The sequence below is a fragment of the Pinus tabuliformis genome, chromosome J (assembly GCF_031772625.1).
Source record: "Pinus tabuliformis cultivar Carrire ecotype Pingquan chromosome J, CPIR1, whole genome shotgun sequence".
NCBI classification, from domain to species: Eukaryota; Viridiplantae; Streptophyta; class Pinopsida; order Pinales; family Pinaceae; genus Pinus; species Pinus tabuliformis.
Genome location: NC_142295.1, coordinates 557,621,496 through 557,644,778, shown reverse-complemented (window position 1 = coordinate 557,644,778; position 23,283 = coordinate 557,621,496). Strand labels below are relative to the sequence as shown.

Here is a 23,283-nt window from a genome sequence, read left to right as displayed (position 1 = left end):
AGATATGAAAGAAGATATTTACATGTTTTTGTGCTCACTGATGGACACTTTAAAGATGGGAAGAACCACACCAATCTACCAAGGACTTAATTCCATGATTTTCTCTTTTATAGATTAAGAGATGCACTTATCGTGTTTTTTAAGAATTTGTTTAGGCGTATGAATTTATGCCATTTCGGGCCTTGGACGAACGAGATCGGAGTGGGGCGCATTTTGTCTCTGTTCAAGATTTACACGCATAGTGTAGAAAGATACTAACAATATGAAAGCAAATCCCATCACCCACTCCTCCCACCTATGTTGTTCTCTATTAACTAAACCATAATCTTTTAATTAAATTATACTATTTGAACATTAATAAGAGTTTAATCTTTCAATTAAATTATTGTTATTAATACCATTTAAGCATTAATAGGGGTTTTTGGAACAAAAGAATCATGGGTTTTGAACGCCAAGGCCGGTACTGCTGGACGAGTTTTTCCAACAAAGTTAATGGAGCCCGAGATTGATGTCCCGAGCCGCCGAGAAGATTCAAACTGTCGTTGAAAGAAAATCCTTTGCCCAGGTTTAAAGTTTTGTGCAGAGAAAATCCATCCTCCTATTAATGCTCTTATTTGCAAAAATCGAAAGGGTTTTCGTTAATTTGTAGAAGGGAATACACTGTTAAAATCACATACTGAAGGAAGGATGCATCTCAGTAACTAATTCAGAATGCAAGACTGAAGATACCCTAACCCGCGTAGGAGTAGCGAATATATGAGCCGACCTCGGAGGGACGAAGGAAGCTAGCATTCCCGTGATACACAGATCCCGCCACAGAAATAAGAAACCGTGATTCTCGAAACAAAGAATTGTTTGTGTTGCGATTCAAAGACAAAAGGCGGAGATCGTTGTCCCATTCAAAAAAACAGAGGTATCCTTCATCTCTAATTTGTGAGTAATTTTTCGAAATTGCTGTAATTTTCTCTAGCGAATATGAAGTTTTCATTCTTGAGAGAAGAGTGGGCAGAAACAGAACATTACTTTTAAATTCTCTGCAAAACCATTTTATACTTTTTTCTTTTTCGTTAAAAAAAATTATAATTTTATTAATATTTAAAATATATTACAATGTGCTAGATGCATTTAAAAAAACCTCCCAGCCTTATATATCTTTTGATCTCACATGCTTCGTCAGCTTACTGTAGTCAAAATTTAACAGTATTTCTGATCATCTCCAAAGAAACCAGAAATAAACACATACTTGCTAAGTTGCTCACCTATTTATCTACCACCATCAGTCATTGGGCTTATACAGAAACTGAAATATAAGAGCTAAGATAAAATAAGATAATTATATTTATGTCCAACTAATGACCACAAAGTAGGTCAAAAGGACTGTTGAGTACAATGATGTCCATAAAATGCGGGAGAACCAAATGTTCTCCTATAAAAAAATACAATGCATGAATATAAAAAGTACAACACAGAAACATAAAAGATACAATGTATGGAATGCCCCGACAAAGAAGAGCTAGGGGCTAATGGGTCTGAGGATCAGACCCATCTCTCCTAACATCTGAGGCTGGTTGAAGAACACTGAAAAAAATTCCACAAAGTTTGCTGACCTGATGAAGAGGCACTGGGAGGTGCGGATTGTCCACTAACTCATTGTCGGGGGGAGTTTGCGCACTTCTGAGGTCTGGAGGACCTAGTCCGTCTCTCAGGGATGGATTTGAGACGGTTTCACTGTTGAGGTCTCGTGTGGTAGGGTGAAGTCCCACGGATTCTCATTGATCTAGAATCTGGATATGAAACGATATCAATCATTCTCTTTGTGCCCCTATCTGAAGGTAGTACCCTGAAAAATGTCGTGATCCTCTGTGTGGGGTCGGGTCTGATGGGAGGCTGAAGAATATGCGCTCGGAACTTGAGAGCCTCCTGCATATATAGGGCCAGACATCTCTGATCGGGATATCTGAAAAAGTTTGCGAGGGTCTGAGAGTCTCTGAACAAGCAATGGAACCTTCCTCTGATCTCGTAGTAGGTAGGGCATCCAAAAATGAAGTGCACCTCGGTCTCTACTTCCTGTAAATGACATACCTAGCAGATTCTGTCTGGTCTATCAATCTGGTGATCCGTCTTTACTCGATGTCGATGAGAACCTACTCTGAACTGGCCTAGAGGAATGCAAAGAGCATGAAGGCCATCTTTGGGCACAACCCTCTCGGAGGATTGACCTAGGTGACCTAGATGAACTGCCTGTAGATGTCCTCCCTGATGATCTTGTTCAACTCTTGTCTAGTAGGTAGAAGGTGACTAGGAGCATCCAAGGAATATTGGAAAGGAGGGAGATGATCCAACTGAATGACCACTGAATCTAAGAGATCTGAAACTCCTGTAAACCAACATCTAGCCCGGCTTGAGGGACTAGAAGAAGCAATAGTCTCAGAAGAGAAATATGCCAAGTAAGGGTAACGGTCCCTACTCTTCTCTTTATCCAAGGTTCATGTGTACAAACAAACATGTTCTCTTCCTGCTGTATTTGATACTATCGAGGTTCCTTGATCGAGCTCTATTTCAGCTTTGGAAAGTTCATCTGTGATCTTGTTTCTGTCCTTGTAGATGTGTGAAAGGGATATTTGTGGGAAAGATAGAAACTTAGTAACTTTACATCATTAAACAGGGCTGTAATGTGAAGTTTCTCAATGCCATTTCCTTGTGCAAACATTGGGTTACAAGAAGCAAATCACCATAAATTTGAATATGCGAAACTCTTGATTCTTGGGCCAGCTTCAAAACCAGTTTGAGAGCCATCAACTCACGTAAATTGTTTGATTCCTATCCAATTCCAACTTTAAATTTGATGCTATGGTTTTGTGATAAATAAAATATTCCTCCTGCTCCACCCTGGTCGGGTAGGGGGAGAGGGGCCAGTTTCAAAACCAGTTTGAGAGCCATCAACTCACGTAAATTGTTTGATTCCTATCCAATTCCAACTTTAAATTTGATGCTATGGTTTTGTGATAAATAAAATATTCCTTCTGCTCCACCCTGGTGGGGTAGGGGGAGAGGGGTCCCTTATGAGGCGCCATCAAACTTTCAAAGTATGCTTATGGAAAGTTCTTATTTAATATCTCTTCCGTGTGACCATGTGTTGATTGTTTCTCTGAAGGTTGTGCGTATGCATTTAGGATGTTTAAAGCCTGGACAACACATTATGAATGTAATGTCTCTTTTCCATCAAACAGTTTCAGATTCTTGGCTAGTCAAACTCTCTATGCAGTGTTTAAGGAAAGAGCTCTGATATTTTTTGCATTCTTTTTGGCACACCATAACCTAAAGGACTCTCCAATATCTTCACCTACCCATGCATTTTGATGGCTTGTCATTTATTCCTCTTCCTTCCATGCTTCCTTTGTAAAAGGACATGACATAATGATATGTGCGTTTGTTTCTTCTGCTTTCTGACTTAAGCTGCACCAAACAGGTCCTACAAGGGTTCTTTTTTTAGAATGTCTCATCTGAGTGCCCTGTTGTTTAAGATCACCAATTAAATTTCGGATTTGGTTGTACTCTTTCGTTTCCGTAAATTTTTCCAGCACCATACGTGCTGTTCTTCTCTTCCTTCCTCGGCAAGTGCTCTATATCCTAATTTTGGTACATAATTCCCTGATGGGTTTAAGATCCATACCAGCTTATTATCCTCCTTTGTGACCCTAACATTACTATCTTTCAAATATCTTTTGTATCTCTTCCATTTAGCAGCATACTCTTGAATTCCTAACTCCTTCCAGGTCAGCTATTCCTAGGTCGAAAAGTTTGTTCTGTGGCAGTTTGCAACCTGTTTTAATGTATAATATTCTCGGCTTCTTAACTCTAAGATCGATTGTGGAGAAATCTATATTTTCCTATACTGCTCAACCATGGATCAAGTCCAATTTGAACGTGGTCTCCTTTGCCAACTTGCAACATCAACTGATTTTCCACCAATGAGAAAGCAGAGATAACCGCTTTCCACATTATTAAAACATTATGAACTTGCTTTACAGGGTTCTAGAATCTAGATCCATTACATTACTGTGTTTGCTGCAACATATTTGGATTTAATAATCTGAACCAATAGCCTAGTTTCCTGAGTTAACCTCTATTCATTTTTTGCTGCCAGTGCTTTTGAAAAGAGGATTGGGTGTCAAGCTCCATCTTTCATTTGCTTTTGGAAGGGCTAGTTTCTTCCACGAAGACATAGCAAAACCTCTCTTCCCATTATCTCCAGACCATATGAATTTATAGCATAGCCTTCTAAAGACTTCCAACACCCCTTTTAGATTCATGCCTTTGATATCCATAATACAAGGATTGCTTCTTGTATGGCTATGATCAATGTTGAAGAAAAAGGTACCAAGGAAGTGTTTCCTAGTGCATTTGCCTTTTTGCCTAGGAAAACACTTTATAACACCTTTTTAGCATGCGCTTTATGAGTTATATTAAAGTCATGTTATAAAGTTACTTTATGTGGTACTTTATGTATTAGGTACTTCTAATATTAAAGTCACTTTATGTTTTAAAGTTAACTTTATGTGGGAAAAAGTACAAGGTACAATATAAAATTATAAAAGGATTAGGACTCATTAATGAGGGGGAGCACATGAAAAGGGGGTCAAGTGAGGGAATGATCTCCATCATTAATCTAGAGGGTTGAGATCTAATCTCAGCCCTTGATCAAAAGGGTTAGGGTTCTCCTAACTTAATGAAGCTAAAAGGGAGGAAAAAGACATAGAGCTCTCTCATTCTACTTGTGAAGAGTTAGAGAAGAAGAGAGGAGCGAAGAAGGAGAGGAGACTGCTACAGTATAGCTTTTTGCTTGAGGAGAGATTTTTTGTAGGAGAAGACTTCAACAGTGAGGCTCGAATCCCCAGAAAGTGCAGACAAAAGCAAGCACACACTCCCAGAATTTACATGCATAAGATTCCAGCACAGTTTTCGAGGCAGGAAGAGAAGTCTGCCTGCATGAATTTCGAGGCAGAAATTTAGCTTGTCAGAGACACGCATTTCCAAAACTGACAGGATATATTCCAGCAGTATTTTCGAGGAGATTTTGTCAGATAAACAGCGTAGAATTCGGAGTAATTACTGCTGGTCTGAAAGTGTTGAAATCAAGGTAGATTCAACACAGTTGTTACAGGTTGATTGGCATGATTTTCTAGGAGAAGTCAGATCTGTGGCTCGAAATTCTAGGCATTTAATTGCTGTACAGTGGCCTGAAATTTGAGGCAGTAGAGTGCAGACAGTGGCCCAGAAATTGAGGAGGAAGAGGACTGACGGTGGCTCACAATCAATGTCACATGGTTCGGGTTCGAGTTCGGGTTCGGCAATGATTAGGTTCGGCTTGAGTTTGAATTTTATGATGAGGTTCGAATGAGGTTTGCCATTAGATTCGTGTGTGTGTATATATATATAACGAATTATAGGATAAAATAGTAAGAAACCAACATCATTAAACATCGGAAATGTTATCATGGACATGGAAACTATAAGGATAAATTACAAGCTGTGACATGAGGTTATGAGTTTTGATTTATGCACTTGGTCAATGGCTATGAGGTTCGATGAGGTTCGTCGAACCTCAAATTTTTTTTAAGGTTCGCCAAAATTTGAAATTACAAGCTTAAGCTGTGACATGAGGTTATGAGTTTTGATCTATGCACTTGGTCAATGGCAATGAGGTTCGATGAGGTTCGTCGAACCTCAAATTTTTTTAAGTTTCGCCAAAATTCGAACCTCAAGGTTAAAGTTCGACGAACTTTGTGACATAGCTCACAACCCAAGGCAGAGATTGCTGGACTGTGGCACATTTTCCAAGGGAGATAAGTACCCTGTGTATTTAATGCTGTGATAATTTTTCCTGAGAAGAATCAAAATAAAACTCTACTTATCACTGATTTTCCCCTTGTGGTTTTTTCCAAGGTCGAGTTAGACCAAAAATTACTGTGTGAAAATCTGTGTATGCTTGTGCTTTTATTTTCTTCTCAATTAACAAAATGAAAAAATGTATAAGTAGCCTAAAGTGTTTCAAAATAATTTGCTAAAAGTTTTATTTATTAGCTAACACTTGGGGTTGTGGGCATTAAACTATATGCAAAAACCTTTGAAACTGGGAGGGCTACAGATCTGAAAATTTCTACATGGTATTAGAATCTATGAACCTACAGTGAGACCTTCAGCTGACAAAAAAACCTACAACAAGCTACCTTCTGCTAAAACAGTGAACAGTGAACCAAAACAACCTTCAAATATTCAGAGACCTGTGGTTGAGAGGGAGGCTAGTTGCTGATATTCAGATCTGAAAATTTGTGTTGGTTGTGGAGGTGAAATGGCGACTGGTTTGAGGGTAGAAGATAGGCTGAGTGGGGTTGAAAATCTTGGCCCATGAAAGGAGAGAATGATGCTACTGCTTGAGGAAGTTGAGGTGTGGGACATTGTGGAGAGTTTAGTGCAACCTCTCACCGATCCAGCTCAGTTGGTTGACTTCAACAAGCGGAATGTGAAGGCAAAGCGAATCATTTTCAATGCTATTAAAGACCATCTATTCCCTCATGTAACAGGGATGAAGTTTTCCTACGTGACGTGGGGTTCCCTTGTCACTCTTCACCATAGCTCCAATGAGAACATGAAGATGATGTCGCGTCAGAAGTTAAGAAACACCAAGATGACGAAGACTGACATGGTGACCTCCTACCTCACCAAGATCACACAGGTGAGAGATTAGTTGGCTGCAGTGGGAGAATTTATTCCGAAAGACCAGTTGGTTAGGACGGCACCAGATGGTTTTCCCAAGCAGCAGGATGGATTCATATATGGCATTGTGGCCAAAGAGCATTTTCTAGAGTGGAGGAGGATGTGGTTGATTTTATCCAGGAGGAGACTAGGGGGAGTGCCAAGAGTGGCAGCCAACGTGGTGGGGTAGATGAGGAGGAGAGTGTTGCCCTCACAACTAAGGGCAAGAAGAAGGCCAAGAAGGGGTCTTCTAGTGGATCCAAGCAGCAGAAGGGGAAGTAGAAGGCCAAGGAAAAGGACATGAGCAAAGCGAAATGCTTTGCTTGTGGGAAGTTGGGTCACTATGCTGATCAGTGTCCCGACAAGAAGGGCAAGAAGAAGGCCGTTGTAGTTTCGGCATAAGTAGATGAGTTTGCCTCTAGATTTGACACTGAGTTTGCTTTAGTGGTGAGTCTTGCCACTAGTGTCATGTCTTTTGATGCGTGGTTTGTAGACAGTGGAGCTTCCTACATATGACTGGAGTGAGAGAGCACTTTATGAGTTTCACAGAGGATGATATTGACTTGGAGGTTGTGCTTGGAGATGACTCCAAGGTCAGAGTAGGAAGAATGGGGCAATATCTTTATGTTCTAGGGTTGAAGAAGAACTTGATTTCAGTCTCTAGTATTGAGGACAGGGGGTATGTAGCGGTATTCTGAGGAGGACAGGTGCTTATATATCCGAGGGGATCTATTATTGAGTTTGCTAGAGTGATTGGAGTCCGCAGTGTGGTGAGTTGTGTGAGATATGGCACAGGAGATGGTCCCCTTGCACCATGGAGCATTCAGGATGATGAGAGAGATGGTTACAGGTTTACCTGAGTTCAACACTAAGCAACATGACTTGTGTAGGGGGTGTGCTTTGGGAAAGTACACCAAGACACCTTTCCCAAACAGTGACAATAGGGTGTGCTTTGGGAAAGTACACCAAGACACCTTTCCCAAACAGTGACAATAGGGTAGCTGGTATCCTAGACTCGATACACTCTGTGTTAAAATTTTCTTAACTCAAGATGACTGCTGTCCTATGTTTCTTTATCAAATAACCCAGATCTTGAATTAAGTCAATAACAAAATTAAAATTCTGAACTTGTAGCAGTCACATATATAGCTGGAAAATATAAACAACAGAAACAAACTAACTTTTCAAGTACACATAAAATTCTGTTCTTTAAATCAGCTTATTGTAAATGATCAAAACTTATAAGGACCCCTCAAAACTGAGGTTTTCAGCCTTATAGACACTCAAATTTGCACTAGATCTGCTAGATCTGTCTGCTTATCACTCAGATTTGCTAGATCTGACTGTTGGATATGAATGTGAGTACTTTAAATTCTTTTTCAACCTTTAGATCTGAATATCAACATGCATAAGTAACTGAAATAAATTGTAAAATACTCACATCAGTACACAAGATTTACCCTGGGGAAACCCAATAAGAGAGAAAACCCCAACAAAGACCTTCTTACTTTATTGCTCTTGAACAAATTTGCAGGTACAAACCCTTCTTGAAGGAGCTACAGAACAGTATAGTTCACTGGGAGAGAGGACGACTGGAGACAAATGAAGCCTTAACTGACTTGAAACTTCTTGCATGCAGGTGCACATGACTTAGATCAACTTGCCTTGAGCCAAAGATGCCAGATCTGAAGCAACCCGGACTAGATCTGAGCTTGTGTGAAGTAGATCTGAAGATTACTTGAGCGCACTGTAGAAATTTGACAGAATCAGGTCGTGTCACTTTAGCAGTGTAGATGCCTGCCTTAAAGCCTGAATCTGACTGAGTGTTCTATGGATCTAGGAATGCCCTTGTCTTAGCTTCCAGATCCAACTGGAATCACCTTGATTGGACCTTTGTAGCTCAAGTTATGCTCACTTTTGTAACTTGCCCCCAGAAAACCTGTGTGCTGATGAAAAACTGCAGAAAATGAACTTGTGTAGCAAATTGCTTTCTCTTGGTCCTTTTATCATTTCTCTTGGCTAGAATGGAGCGCCCAGATCTAATCTTGGATTGACATTGGATAAGCTTCATGATCCTTCTAGAAGACTCCATGAGAGAGGGGTTAACAACTTAAGTTGTTCTCCCTAGACACAAGTGTGCCCCCCCTTCTTCTAATTTTACATTGACATCTTTAATATAATAATGCCTTTATAAACTTAGGCAAACTTAGGCTTTTAGCCTTTACATCATAACATTACATTATAACATCTCAACTAGTCACTAGGACTAGGAGTTTACATGACAAACACTTTTACATGACTCAAGGCTTTTACGTAGACATTTTATATAGACATTTTATCACTCTCTCAACCAGCATGGTCCATTCACTTGCAATTACATTTAAGTACTTATGTTCAAGATAACAATAAGAAGGTGGTCTTTTCCATGTGATCATTTAGTACTACAACTTGGACACTTGTTGGAGTAAGCCTAGGAGGGGCCAGGTCCTAGGTAGTCACGCCAGGTCCTAGGTAGTCACATCACAACAAGCCAAGGAGTCCATCACACATGCCAGTACTAGCTCACAGGACTTCTTCATTCGTCCTGACTCTTGCTAGACTGAGTCTTGACTGTTGCTCAAAGAGCTCACAAGACATTGCCTTGGATTTTGCACATGGCTCACCAGGCATCCACTAGCAGCTCCTTCATCCTGGCTCTTGTCAAAGCTCACAAGGCTTCTACCTTCGCCTTGACTTTTGCAGTGACTCACAGGATTTATTGATTCTCCAAATCTTCCCTGGCTAGCCTCAGGGTGGCCATTTAAGGCCTCTCATTGGAGAATGACTTTCGATGTTGCTATTTTCAACACTCTGATGTGTGTGGTCCTATTCTCATGCATCATTGAGCGAACATGAGTACTATGTGACCTTCATTGATGACTAGTCCAGGAAGACCTGGATTTTCTTTTTGAAGACCAAGGATCAGGTCTTCAAGAGATTCCAAGAGTTTAAGGCTCTTGTGGAGAACTAGATGGGAAAGAGGATCAAGGTGTTGAGATCAGATAATGGGGGCGAGTATACCTCCAAGGAGATGAAGGAGTTTTATAGGAGTGTTGGCATCAAGAGGGAGTACATAGTGCATTATAACCCCCAACAAAATGGGGTGGCAGAGTAAGAACAAGGCCATAATGGGTGCAGTGAGAGCTATGTTGCATGATTAGAGACTACCTTTCTTTTTATGGGCCGAGGCGTGTAACACTACATTATGCTTGTAGAATAGGAGTCCACATAGTCTTGGGAAGTAAGACTCCTAAGGAGGCTTTTTTTGGGAAGAAGCCTGAGATTGGGCACATTAGAATTTTTGGGTGCCTTACATATTCACATGTCCTTGAGGAGAAGAGGACGAAGCCAAAACTATTAGAATAATGCTACTTTAGTGATTAATGCTGTTTCTGTTTTCTGTCTTATTAGCAGTTTCATAGACGAAACTTGCTGTTTCTATTTCTTAGTAGAAACTCGCTGTTTCTATCTTTGTAAATACATTTGTATTATTTATTGAGCTTCATAGCTCATTGTAATTAAAAAATTCATTCATTGATTATGGTATCAGAGCTCGGGTATCTTTCGAAATAATTTTTCGTTGCTTGAAAAATTCTGTGGTTCATTTCGAAATTGCTCTTGGAATTTGAAAATTTTTTTTGGGCGTCATTTTTTTCTCTTTGGACGTCGTTGTTTACTTTGCGTCTGCGGGTTCTAACTACTCCGAGGGTTTCTTGAATACTGGAATATACGTTGGAGTCGATCCTCCGGCTGATCAAATCCTTTGGTATCAGAAATTTTTTTCTGGTTAGAAGCCCCATTCGTCGCCATCGCGTGGATTTGAAGGCTGTACAACTCAGTCAAGTTCAAAGTCAGTTTTTTTTGCTGTATACGCTTTGAGATTTCTAGTGCACGGTCAATTTTTTTTTTTTTTGCTTTCACGGTGATTCGAATCCGTGATGTAGATAGGGAGGTACTGGAGCCTCAGTTACTGTGTGTGCCGTCCGCGTTTGCAACTGTGCATTGTATCGAAACAACAGTCTATCGACCACGTCAGTGGGGTCACTATATTGTGTTCCGGAACAACGCGTGTTTGACGCGTATTTTACAGCCCCAATGTTTGTTGGAATTTCGGCGTGATTTTTTTGTCGCATCATTTGTTTGTCGACCAACCTGAGTCTGCCACCCACACCCATTTACGAACCTCAAGAACCATTCACCGTTTGAATTGCAAAAGGCGGTTTCGTGGCACCGAGGTGTATCAACTAATCGTGACACAGGCCGATATATTTTTTTTTACCTCGCTGCAAGCTGAGAAATCCCACAAATTTGTCACGCTTCCACGACATAATAGTAAGGCCGAGTTTTTTTCCTCAATCTTGCTGGCCGAGTTCTCTTTCCGACTGGACAATTCCTTTGCTAGCAGAAGGACAAATTAACTGCTGTTTTGGAGCTCATTGTCATTGTCATTGTTGAGCTGAGTTATAGTGCTGAAAAAGGGCCGAGTATCTTATCAGGACAGAATTCAAGGTTTCTTGGTTTGCTGAGCAAGTTTGTGGCTGAATTTAGGACAGAGTTGCCTCTGTCCCTGATTGTGTGTAACCATCTCTGTCGCTATGCATGGAGTATACTATGGAGGCTGAGTTTTGAAACTATTTGTGGGCAACGTATTTCTCTTTCAGTCATTCTCTCAGTCCTATTTGCTGGTTTGGCATTCTCTACAACTATATCCTGTATATTGTAAATGGGAAGGACGAGTTTCTTTATTACAACACTTGTATGACTTGCTGAAGAAAATTCTGGGCATTATATCAAACTTATAGACTGATATTTGTGGCTCGTTTTTTTTTCGACCAAGAGTTGAATCTTATTTCCAGCACCTATCATTTTTTGTCCGGATCAGCCGGCATCTGTATTAAAATCCGTGCCAGACTCCTTTGTTGTTTTCCGTGTCTTGGGAAATGTGCAGATGGCCTCACTAACCAATCTGATGTTGGAAGGCAATCAACGTTTTAATGGCAACAATTATAACATCTGGAAACAGAGAATGTTGACCATTTTTGAATATAGGTGCCTTGACCAGCTTGTTCTGAACAAAGAGCTTTGTCCTGGTACAACTGGTACCGTTCAAGGTAAGTTTGATGATCGAAATCGAGAGGTTGTTATGCTTCTCAAACTCTCTGTGACTGATGATTAGTTACCGCAGATTCCTTCTAGCAAGACAGCTGCCGAAATCTGGCAACATTTGAAGGAATTGCATGAGACATCCGACAAGAGTAGAGCTTTCTTTCTCAAGAATCAGTTGTTCTCCATCATGATGGACGAACATATGTCTTTACAGGAACATCTTAACAAGATTAAAGACATTCGAGATCAGCTCGAAGCCATTGGTCGGACCATGGAGGAAGAAGATATGGTAGTCATCACTTTGAAAAGTCTACCAAAATCTTATGAGCACTTCATAGAAACACTCAACATTACCTCCACTAATGTTGATCTGAAGTTTCCGGAGTTATGCACCAAACTCATGCAGCAGGATTGTTGGAAACAACAATTTGGTAGTGGTGCTTCATCAGCCTCCTCAGAAAATGCTTTTGCTGCCAAATATCAGTCCTCTCAGTCCTTTCAGCAGAAAGGTTCTTCTCAGCCTTTTGATCCTGCTAGGAAGAAAAATGTGCAGTGTAATTACTGTCACAAGTTCGGCCACATGAAGAAAGATTGCCGACAGAGGATTGCTTCTGAACAGAAGAAACAGGGAGGGCCCCATCAGATAGCGAATGTTGCAGAACATTTCGAGCAGACAGGATCTGCCTTTTACGCCTTTATGGCTGAAAGGTCTTCAGATCATGTCCCGTCTTCTGCCTGGTACATTGACTCTGGTGCATCATGCCATTTCTCTGATAGGCGTGACTGGTTTATTGACTTCTCACCTTTCAGTGATTCCGTGGTATTCGGCGGAGGTGAAGAGTACATAGTGGTTGGCAGAGGTACAGTTCAGATCTAGTCTGGTGGGCGCCGCTCATCTTCCTGAATGTGTACTATGTTCTTGGTATTGAAATTAATCTGCTGTTTGTCAGCCAGATTATGAGGAACTCTCCTCAGCTTGATGTAGTGTTCAGTGTGCACAAGTGCTCGATTATCGACAGGGAGACTAGTCTTACAGTTGTTGTTGGCCTAGAGGATCATGGTCTATACAGGCTTCTTGACACTGGTGATTCTCTAGAAGTGGCTCTAGCAGCTCGTGTTTCTCCCATCAGCACTCTGTGGCATCAGTGATATGGGCATCTAAACATGCAGTATCTCTCTCAGCTCTCTTGGGAGGGACTTGTGTCAGGGTTACCTGATATTCAGACTCAACAGTTGGGAGTATGAGGTGCCTGTCAAGCTGGCAAGCAACATCGGTCTTCATTCAAGGATGGAGAATCTTGGCGCGCATCTAAGGTACTCCAGTTAATTCATGCTGATATTTGTGGTCCTATGAATACATCTTCTATTACTGGTTGCAAATATTTTTTGCTATTGTAGACGATTTCAGTAGAAAGATGTGGGTGTATTTTCTAAAATATAAATCCGATGTATTTAGTATCTTTCAGAAGTTTAAATCCTTAGTTGAAAAAGAGTCTGGCTGTAATATCATAACTCTTAGGACAGATAACGGGGGGGGATTTTGTTCTTCTGCTTTCTCCAACTTCTATGATACTCATGGCATCAAACGCCAGTTAACTACACCCTACACTCCTTAGCAGAACACGCAACTGTACGGTTGTTGAAATGACTCGTTCCATGTTAGAACATAGGAGTGTTCCGAACAAATTCTGGGCTGAAGCAGTATTTACTACTGTCTATCTTCTTAATCGATCACCTACTCAGGCTGTTAAGGGGAAGACTCCCGAAGAGGTTTGGTCTGGTCGTAAGCCTAAGATCAGTCACCTCAAAGTATTTGGCTCAATTTCATATGTTTGGATTCCAGCTGCTAAGCGCTCTAAGTTGGATTCCAAAAGCCAGAAACTCATGATGACAGGGTACAATGATCATCACAAGGCCTATAGGCTGAGAGATATAGCCACTGGTCGTCTTAGCTTCAGTCGGGGCGTAGTATTTGATGAAGACAGAGGATTCTTTCAGTCTCCTCCTTCTGAGCAGTGTTTAGAGGATCAACCTCACAGTGTTCTTCTTTCGGTAGGTCCACCTGATGGGAGGGATGATGCAGCATTAGTATTTGATGATGCACTACCTGAGCTTCCTCCGGAAAATAACTCTCCTCTTGCTGCTCCTATTGTTCCTGAGCCTTCTCCACCTCCTCTTGATATTGGTTCCTCTACTCTCTGGCCTAATGGTGGGCAAAAACCATTGGTGATCTCCGGGATAATGAGCTCCTTGAAGGTAGAACTTATAGACATAAGAGCAAACAACAGTCTACTGTAAATTTTGCTCTTATGGCTAACCTGCACAGTATTTTTGAGCCTCAAACCTATTCAGAGGCTAAGGGTACACCTGAGTGGGAACAGGCTATGGAAGCTGAATTCCAGAGTCTTCAGAAGAATCACACTTGGACCCTTTCTGATCTTCCTGCAGGGAAAAAGCCCCATTAGCTGCAAATGGGTGTATAAAGTGAAATACAAAGCTGACTGAACCCTAGACAAGTATAAAGCTTGCCTTGTTGCTCGAGGGTTCTCACAGAAGGAAGGTATCGACTATGAGGAGACCTTTGCTCCTATAGCCAAGATGAGTACCATACAGCTTGTCCTTGCCCTAGCAGCTCAGTTCAATTGGAAAGTCCATCAGATGGATGTAAAGAGTGCTTTCCTAAATGGTGACTTACAGGAAGAAGTCTACATGACGCAACCTCCAGGATTCAAGGTTGCCGGTCAAGAACAGAAAGTGTGTAGATTAGTTAAAGCACTCTATGGTCTGAAACAAGCTCCTCGGGCTTGGTACATGAAAATTGATAAATACCTAACAGATCATGGCTTTCAGTGGAGCCCATCTGATGCAAACCTGTATATCAAGCATACTGGTGATGATATTTTGTTTGTGGTTGTCTATGTGGATGACCTTATCATTACTGGCAGTTCAGCACATTTGATCCATGGGATCAAACAAGATTTGTGCAGCACCTTTGATATGACAGATTTGGGACTCCTTCATTACTCTCTGGGGGTTGAATTTTGGTAGACTGAGAACAACATCTTTCTCTCTCAGCCCAAGTATGCCAGAAATCTTGGGGACAGGTTCAGAATGCAGGATTGCAAACCTGCCACGACTCCTATGGAACTAGGGCTCAAACTTTCAGCGCAGTCATCCTCACCCCTTGTGGATGAAACTTTATTCAAGCAATTAGTGGGCAGCCTCATCTACCTTATTGCCACTAGACCTGACATCAGTTTTGCAGTGAGCTACATTTCCCGCTTCATGTCAGCTCCTAAGGCTGATCATTGGATAGCAGCGAAGCATGTGCTGCGTTATGTGCGTGGCACTCTTGATTATGGACTTCTGTACACTCGAAGTTCCGATCCTATACTCAGTGGTTACACAGATTCTGATTGGGCCGGTTCGGTTGATGACCGTAAATCTACAGCTGGGTATGTGTTTAGTCTGGGATCTAGTGTTGTCACATGGACTAGTAAGAAGCGGCAGGCAGTGGCTCTTTCCTCGACAGAAGCAGAGTATCGGGGAGCAGTTAAGGCATCTTGTGAGGTAGTTTGGCTTTGACGTATGCTTGTGGATATGCATGTTTCCCAGGCTGGCTCTACTCCTTTGTTCTGTGATAATCAGGGAGTGCTCAAACTTGCCAAGAATCCAGTCTTCCATGAATGAACAAAGCATGTGGAAACCCATTGTCACTACATTCGACAGCTTGTTGAAGACGGATCCATTCAGTTGTTGTATGTTCCCACAACGGACCAGCCAGCAGACATCCTCACCAAGCCCCTTGGTCCTGATAAATTTGTAAAATTCAGAGGGTCTCTAGGCGTTGTAAATAGATTGAGCATTAAGGGAGGGTATTAGAATAATGCTACTTTAGTGATTAATGTTGTTTCTATTTTTTGTCTTATTAGCAGTTTCTTAGACGAAACTTTCTGTTTCTATTTCTTAGTAGAAACTTGCTGTTTCTATCTATGTAAATACATTTGTATTATTTATTGAGCTTCATAGCTCATTGTAATTAAAAAATTCATTCATTGATTAAGAACCCACTGCAAAGAAGGGTAACTTTATGAGTTACAGTGAGACCAACAAGGCCTACCGTATATACATTCATGCGCTAAGGAAAGTTGCTCTGAGGCAGGATGTGAGATTTGAGGAGGGGGCCTTAAGGAGGTCTTGGGAGGTTGATTAGGTAGAGCAACAAGATCCTCGACAGGGGGGCACACCACATGTATCAAGATCTTCAGGAGGTACACCATGTTTAGGAGGATCACCTACTTCTAGGGTGATAGGTTCACAGAGTCCAGGATCGCCGGGCACAGGATCTCAAAGTACAGGTTTACCACAAACCACAAGAGGGGCTTCCTCATTAGGAGAAGAGGTTCTAGTGGAGGATTTTTGCAGTGGGCTAGGGCAATTATTCCCTTGGGGTCTCCTATAGCAATAAGCCTTATTCCTCGACTATGACAATGCAATTCAATACAATGATATACCTTTTAATGAAACAATGCTAAGCCCTTCCAACAATATAGTGAATTTTAATATAACAATGAAACATTTAATAACTCCAAACTTCAATCAATAAAGATGATCCTACAATATAACGTTTAATGGTCCAAAGGCCCCACCACATTTGGTCCAAATCAACAGATAAATATTAATAACCCAATGACCCCACCACATTTACTCTAAAATCAAAATAGACCAAGGTTTCAATAATTCAAAAATTAGAAATAGTCCAAGGTTACAAAATTTTAACACAACAACGTGCCTTTTGCCAGCTGCTCCCGACAACTAACCCAAGCGAAGCTATCTATCCAAAACAACTAAATTGCTACAGATCCCACTTCTGTCAGCTATCGAACTGGTAATCCACTTTGCTTCTGCACCACATATATGAACCACCTTTACTAGTTACAAACTAGCGATCAAAATTCAACAATTAAAGATGCTAACCAGAGATCGACTAAATCACAGTTAAAGAATTGAGTGTTCTGCTCAAATAACTCTCTCGGAATTGCACTAGATCTCGACATGCTTACAACGCTAGTCACGTGCTTGCTCCAGTTCAGATATGTTTCCAATTTTCGTTTGCGCTAAAAAAATATTGTTCCTGCGTAGTTTGGTGACAATGAAGAGATTCCGTCCATACATTGACCATATAATATTAATGAGAAGTTGATGTCGATCTCAGAGCCGTCTCGTCATACTTCAATTTAGCTTCTATGCGCAGGGGTTTTGTTCATAGGGACTCATTTGAAAACAAATAAATAGCCTCAGTCTTAAACCTCACTCTTCGGAAATGATTTGCTCATATTTTGACTATGCTTTGCTTTGTTAAGCGGTGACCCGATCAACCAGAAGGTGGTTCAGTTTTCTTATCTCAGGTTTTGTCCACAAACGTTTTACTGTGCCTTCGATCTGTTCAGGGTTTGATTATTCCCTTCTTTGCTACAGGACTAACACGTTGGGTTTGATAAGAGAGTTGATTTGCGCCTGATATTTAGCTTCAGAAAGACATGCGCTTACTTCAGAAAACCCTTTCACTGACCTCAGATACCACAGTGACCTCAGAAAGGCGTCTTCATGCTCAGGAAGGTTTCGAGCTGCTTAACCTTTTGCCGTTTAAGAAAGAACGTGGATCCCAGTTTAAGAAAGAACACGGATCCCTTGTTTCCTTTACTAGTAGACCCTTGAAGGACTTGGACAAAATTATTCCTGCTTGCTAGAACAAAGATAAGAGAGAAAACAAAGGAAAATCAGTTTATCAACTAGGGTGGAATCTTTCACCATTGAAATTGATAGGACGAAAGGGGTCTTAAAACCCTCAGAGCCTCAGGCTCAATAAAACAAAGATAATTGATCCAATCCAATGATGATCCAAATGCAATAAACCCTCTTGTATTTATAGATTTCCTTAAGGGGATCTTTCTCCTTAATTGGTTAAGTGAGGTGTTGAATTTCCATGAACTTAGGTCTAGGTTAGAGTCTTAAAATCACTGACGTTACCAAACCAAGAGTCTCAACCATAAACTACTTTGAACAACGGAAATATAAAGCAGTAAATCACATATGCACAATATACACAGTTTTAAACAAAATTGTACAATAATGTACAATCACTAATCTTCGTTATATTAAACCAAATTTGAATAATACAACAATCTATGGTATACAAGATACAATGGCAAATGTCGCTGCAACTTCTATGTCGTATCTTGTCCTGCCGGTCCTTCGCTCCTGTTCTGCTCACTAGTAGTGCCTTAGTCCATCAAGGCATCTACACATCGAGACTCCAAGAGGGCTGCCTCCTATCACTGCTGCAAGTCACGTCTGCTACAATGAATTATTGTATTGAATTTATTGTAAAGAGGATTGGCGTCCTTGCCATTGATTAATAAAATTATTGTTCTATCATTGTTCATTTTGTGTTCTAATTGTAAGTGATCTTGACTGGTAAAAATAAAAATTGACAAGAAATACTAATCACCCCCCTCTCAATATTTCCAACAGTTGTAGCATGATTTTTTTGGATGCTAAAGGCCATCTAGAGCCTATTTGGTGATCTGTATTTCTAGTTCAGAGATGGATTACACTTGATGCTATTTTGGTTATGTGCAACCTTGCATGCTATATAAATGAGAACTTGTAACTTGTGGACGTGGTTGACGAAGATTATAACTTCTAGATGATTGATGTTATATGGTGTAATCCATGTTTTTATGCTTTTTATATCTAATTCATCATTCTACATGCTTTTGTTGACATATATGCATCAAAATATATAAAAATATATATTATATAAAAATTCGCTCCTGATTTGCTCCCAAACCGGGAGCTTTTGAAAATGTCACTCCCCGCTCCTGCTTCTGCATCCAAGTAACCTTGGTTTTGATGAAGGTACATCCTCTCAATGCAAATCATCACATCTCTCATCCCCTTGGGATTTTTTTTGACTTTTAGCTTCTCAGTATAAACCTAAGTTGCATGATATGAAGAAATGGGTGCACATTTCTGAAACAAAAGCACACTGGAAATGTGACCTCCCAAAAATTTGGAAATCGGGAAGTGAGCAAGAACATTAAAATGACAACCATAAATGACAAGCAATGTTCCACCATCGCTTATTATTAGAATCTTCATCATTAGTATCATACATTGCCATTACGCCAAACCTCTAGGGGCATCAGTCAACACCACCCAATTTTGATGAAACTACCTAGTCCAAGCTTTAAAATATGGTCCAAGCTATACATTTTTTTTCCAGGTTATACACCTGCAGAAAACCCGAGTACTTCCCCTCATTTTGAGAATGGTACCCAAGGTAAAACCTAGAATCTTCAAGGCTCAAGGTTGGTCAACAACGAAGCTTGAAGCCATTACAATGATATACTCATTAAGAGCTGAACCTATCACTTGCAAGAATTGAACCTGGGTGGGGAGGAGAAGAGTTATTCCTCCCAACCACCTGGTCTGAACCCAATTTATCAAAAAGTTTCCTGTATATGTTGCAATTTTCAATTAAAATATCATTTGCAGTGTTTGTGAGTCCGAGAACTCACAGAAGAACAATAAGCTCTGGATTTTGTGTAAACATTGTGCATTGGTTATAGTGTATACAGGGAAAATTGAACATGGAATAAATTTGACTTTACTGTATTTGTGATGAGTTTATATCTGATATTTGATCTTCTGATTTGACTGATTATCTAATATTTTTGTTTCAGAGAAAAATGGGCAAACCTGATAAACATGAAATGAAGCTTTCCAAAGCAATCAATGGTTCGAAACAAAAGCTTAAAGCTAAGAAAGATGCTTTCAATTGCAAACGAGCTGCTACTATTGCATCCTCAAGGGGTATCCTGATCACTTTTCAATCTGAGTTTAAATGTCTTTAAATCCAAAATAAAATGATTCGATAGACGTACAAATAGAGTCTAACTTCGCTTTAGAATCATCGGTATATAACAGATAATAATGCATCTTAGTGTGGTAACAAGAATCTTTAGGTTTGTCGTATACAACATTTTTTATCTCCTAGATTTTCTTAATAAAGGCGAAACTGCCTTTCCTATGTTACCTGTCTTCATAGCCTTCAGACGGTTAAGGATCCCCAGTTGGATACTTCAACCATGGTGAGTTAAAGATAATGTAGCTAGCCAACTGAAAGTACAATTGGCTTCTTAGTTGTAACATATGTGGATGATAATGCCCTTATTACATTAATGCCCTTATACTTGACACAATGATTTTTAACTTTTACAAAGTGGAATGGCACAAGCCCTGCCCTTTTATATGATATATCATTCAAAAGGTGAAGACATGTTTTCTAGAGATCACTTTTTGTCATATCTATTTATAGAATGCCATGCTGTCAGTTTGCCTATTTTATCCTTTCCTTCTGCTTGTGTTGTACTGGGATGTGCTTTATAGTCCTTTAAAATTGTTGTCCATGTTTAAAGGTTTCCATGACAACTAGAGAAGATAATAAAGCACTTGTGTTAAAATTTACACGTGACAAACATTATCATGGGGGTAGCTATGTACAAGGATAAGTAATTTTCTTTAGTGTTGTTTGCTTATATCTTGTATATAAATGCATATCCGATGTGTACCAGAAAACAGAATTTGGGAAATGAAATAGAAAACAACAATGGAATGAGAAATTTGGCTTCGAATGTTTCAAGTATAAGAAATGGTATCATCATTATGTTTTCACTTCTTACTTTATAGGTTGCTTTTTGTTTACAGTCATTTGAAGATTAATGACCATCTATACTGTTGGTTCTAGTAACTTCTCCTTTAGGTGGGAAGTAAAGAAATGGTGTACTGCAAAAATTTGAATGCATTGTATTTTAGGTAGTGTTTCCATGTCATGATGGCATGGATAATCACCAATATTTCTTGATAAAAAAATGGGGGATCATTGTTAAATAGTGATCAACATTCTTATTTTTACAGTACTATACCTATTGGATCACAACTACTATGCCTTTTATACTTGCGTGGGTGTAGATGATAAAAGGTTTTGATGGGTCTAGTAAAGTTGATACAGGGGCTTCGGGGCTTCACTAAATTCTTGAAGGCTTGTTTTATACTTTTGGAACCTCCTGTTTAGTAGGGGATTTGATATTTGTAAGAAATATGCTATGAACATTCAGTGGAGGTTTGTGTGTTAAGAAGCTTCTTTGCTCTCACGCATTTACTGTCGTCCTGCAGTCTTCTATGACTTTTATTTTGTTCTGGTTAATTGATATCATCTTTATTTTTTATTTTTTATCCCATTGTATGTGCAAAAGATATTCAACTTGTTTTTTGAAGAAACTAAATTTTGAAAGTTTGACATATGGCTTGGTATCTTTTAAATTTTTTATCACTATTTGGAAGTGTTTCTTGTGTTTTCTTGTATTTTCTAAAGTTATGATATCCCCCACAAATACTACTGCAAGTGTTCCTAGTTATGATCAGAAAATTTTGCTCGCTAAGTGAAAGTGGCTGGTGCTTTTGTTAGTTTGAAAGGCATATCTAGGAATTTGTAGTGGCTATCTTTCATTGTAAAAACTAGTTTCAGCAGTTCAGCTTCTTTTATCTTTACATAGTCATTCTCACTTCTTAGTTGCATTTTGTTAAAGAAACATGCCTTTTTAAGTGCACCTAGGAGGTCATCTATCCGTGGGAGGAGGTATTTTGTTTATCTTTTACTGTCATTTTTTTATGGACTTGTAACCAAATACATCCTCATAGTGCCATCTTTCTTTTTTTCCACAGTAATACTAAATCTCCTTACCATGCTCTCCATTTTTTTTTGAAGTCTTTTTATAAGAGTTATTTTACTTGTTCTTCCACGTTTTCCTTTTTTTGAAAAGCTTAGTATGTAGGTTGTGTTACCACCAAAAAATGCAATCAAGTTATAAAGACATGCTAATGAGTTCAATCATAGAGGCAACTAAGAAGAGTGTATGCATTGTCACCACAATTGCTGTTTCTCTCTCTTTAGGCCAGCTCTCCTCTGGCACAAGGGAGGTATGCCTAAGGCTAGGATTACTAAATCTGTCCTTGAAGGTCATATTAATTTCAAATTTAGTAAAACAGAAAATGATTGATTTATGTGTTATATTTTGTGCCAAACATCCAATTAGGGAAAATTGAGTATAGAGGTCTTAACAGCATTTGATTCAAATGAGCTGAAAAGGTATGATAATGCTGATATAACATGCTAGTATCACACAATGAGGGCTGTTTCCAGATTGCAGAAAATTACTTGGAGGGTGTGTTACCCTCCTTCTAGCAGGGTACCTATAGTTAAAATTCAATTTGATTTAGCAGGGCAGATTGGAGACAGGAAATTTTTTGCCTATTCTCACGGAATCTCAATGCACAAGGCTGCCAGGTCAAAATTTCAACAAGGACTCATTTTGTTCAGTATCATCATACTCGACATGGCACATTGAAATTTTGGCAAAAGAAGGTTTTTTTTTCAAGCAAAATTCAGCAGGCTAAGGGGAGTGTGGGCATAGTAATGTATGAGTAAAAGGTGGCAAAGTACATTTATGTTGCATGTGAAATGTTTGATGTTGCATGCCATGGAGAGGGCCTCCTATCACATGTGCCAACCTCTTGAAGACCAAAAATAGCAAAATGCTGGAGTTTTAGCATCCATGCAAGCGAAAAACAACAATTTCCAGCTCACACGTGCGAGTTCTTCAAGTGAACCTACAGATAATGCCCTAGCTCAACTATGGGCATGTGATAGCTTGTTGGAATCCTCCTGACATGACCTACCTTCCTCAAGCAAAACCCTGGACAAATATTCTAAGCCGTTTTCTCCACAGGCAGTTTTTTGGGATTGGTCAATTTGCATGCCACCTCATATGTGTGGGTCATGGAGGGTTCCTCTATGTCAACATTGGGCAACCAAAGGGGCATTGTGCTCCATTTTCAAGTGATCAAACCTTTTTAAAGAATATTTCAGCTTATATCAAGTTAAATGTGGGAACATTGAACCATTTCTTGGGACCTAGACACATCCTTCAAGATTTAATAACTATTCGAAGCAGAAGAAAGAAGTTGAATACCTGGGACACATCATATCCAAAGGAGTCAAAGTGGATCCAAACAAAATTAAAGCGATTAAAGAATGGCCAAAACTCAAGAACATATCAAAACTGAGAGGAATTATAGGTTTAACTGGATATTACAGAAGGTTCATAAAGAACTATGCACATTTGACTGCGCCACTGACAAATTGTTAAAAAAAAACGCTTTCCAATGGACTAAACAAGCAGACGAATGCTTTGAGAATCTAAAAAGGGTAATGTCAACCACACCGGTACTGACTACTCTAGATTTCTCCAAACTATT

The 23,283-nt window shown here is 39.8% G+C and overlaps 1 protein-coding gene across 1 annotated transcript in view; it reads left to right on the top strand.

Moving 5' to 3' along the window:
• The first annotated feature begins 427 nt into the window (after window positions 1-427).
• LOC149228226 (Noc2p family) overlaps window positions 428-23,283 on the top strand; it is a 144,268-nt gene continuing 121,412 nt past the window's right edge. The window contains exons 1-3 of the mRNA XM_089378106.1: window positions 428-565; window positions 699-913; window positions 19,650-19,779. Coding sequence (XP_089234232.1) covers window positions 19,656-19,779 — 124 coding nt within the window. The 5' untranslated portion in view covers window positions 428-565; window positions 699-913; window positions 19,650-19,655. The remainder of the gene's footprint in view (window positions 566-698; window positions 914-19,649; window positions 19,780-23,283) is intronic.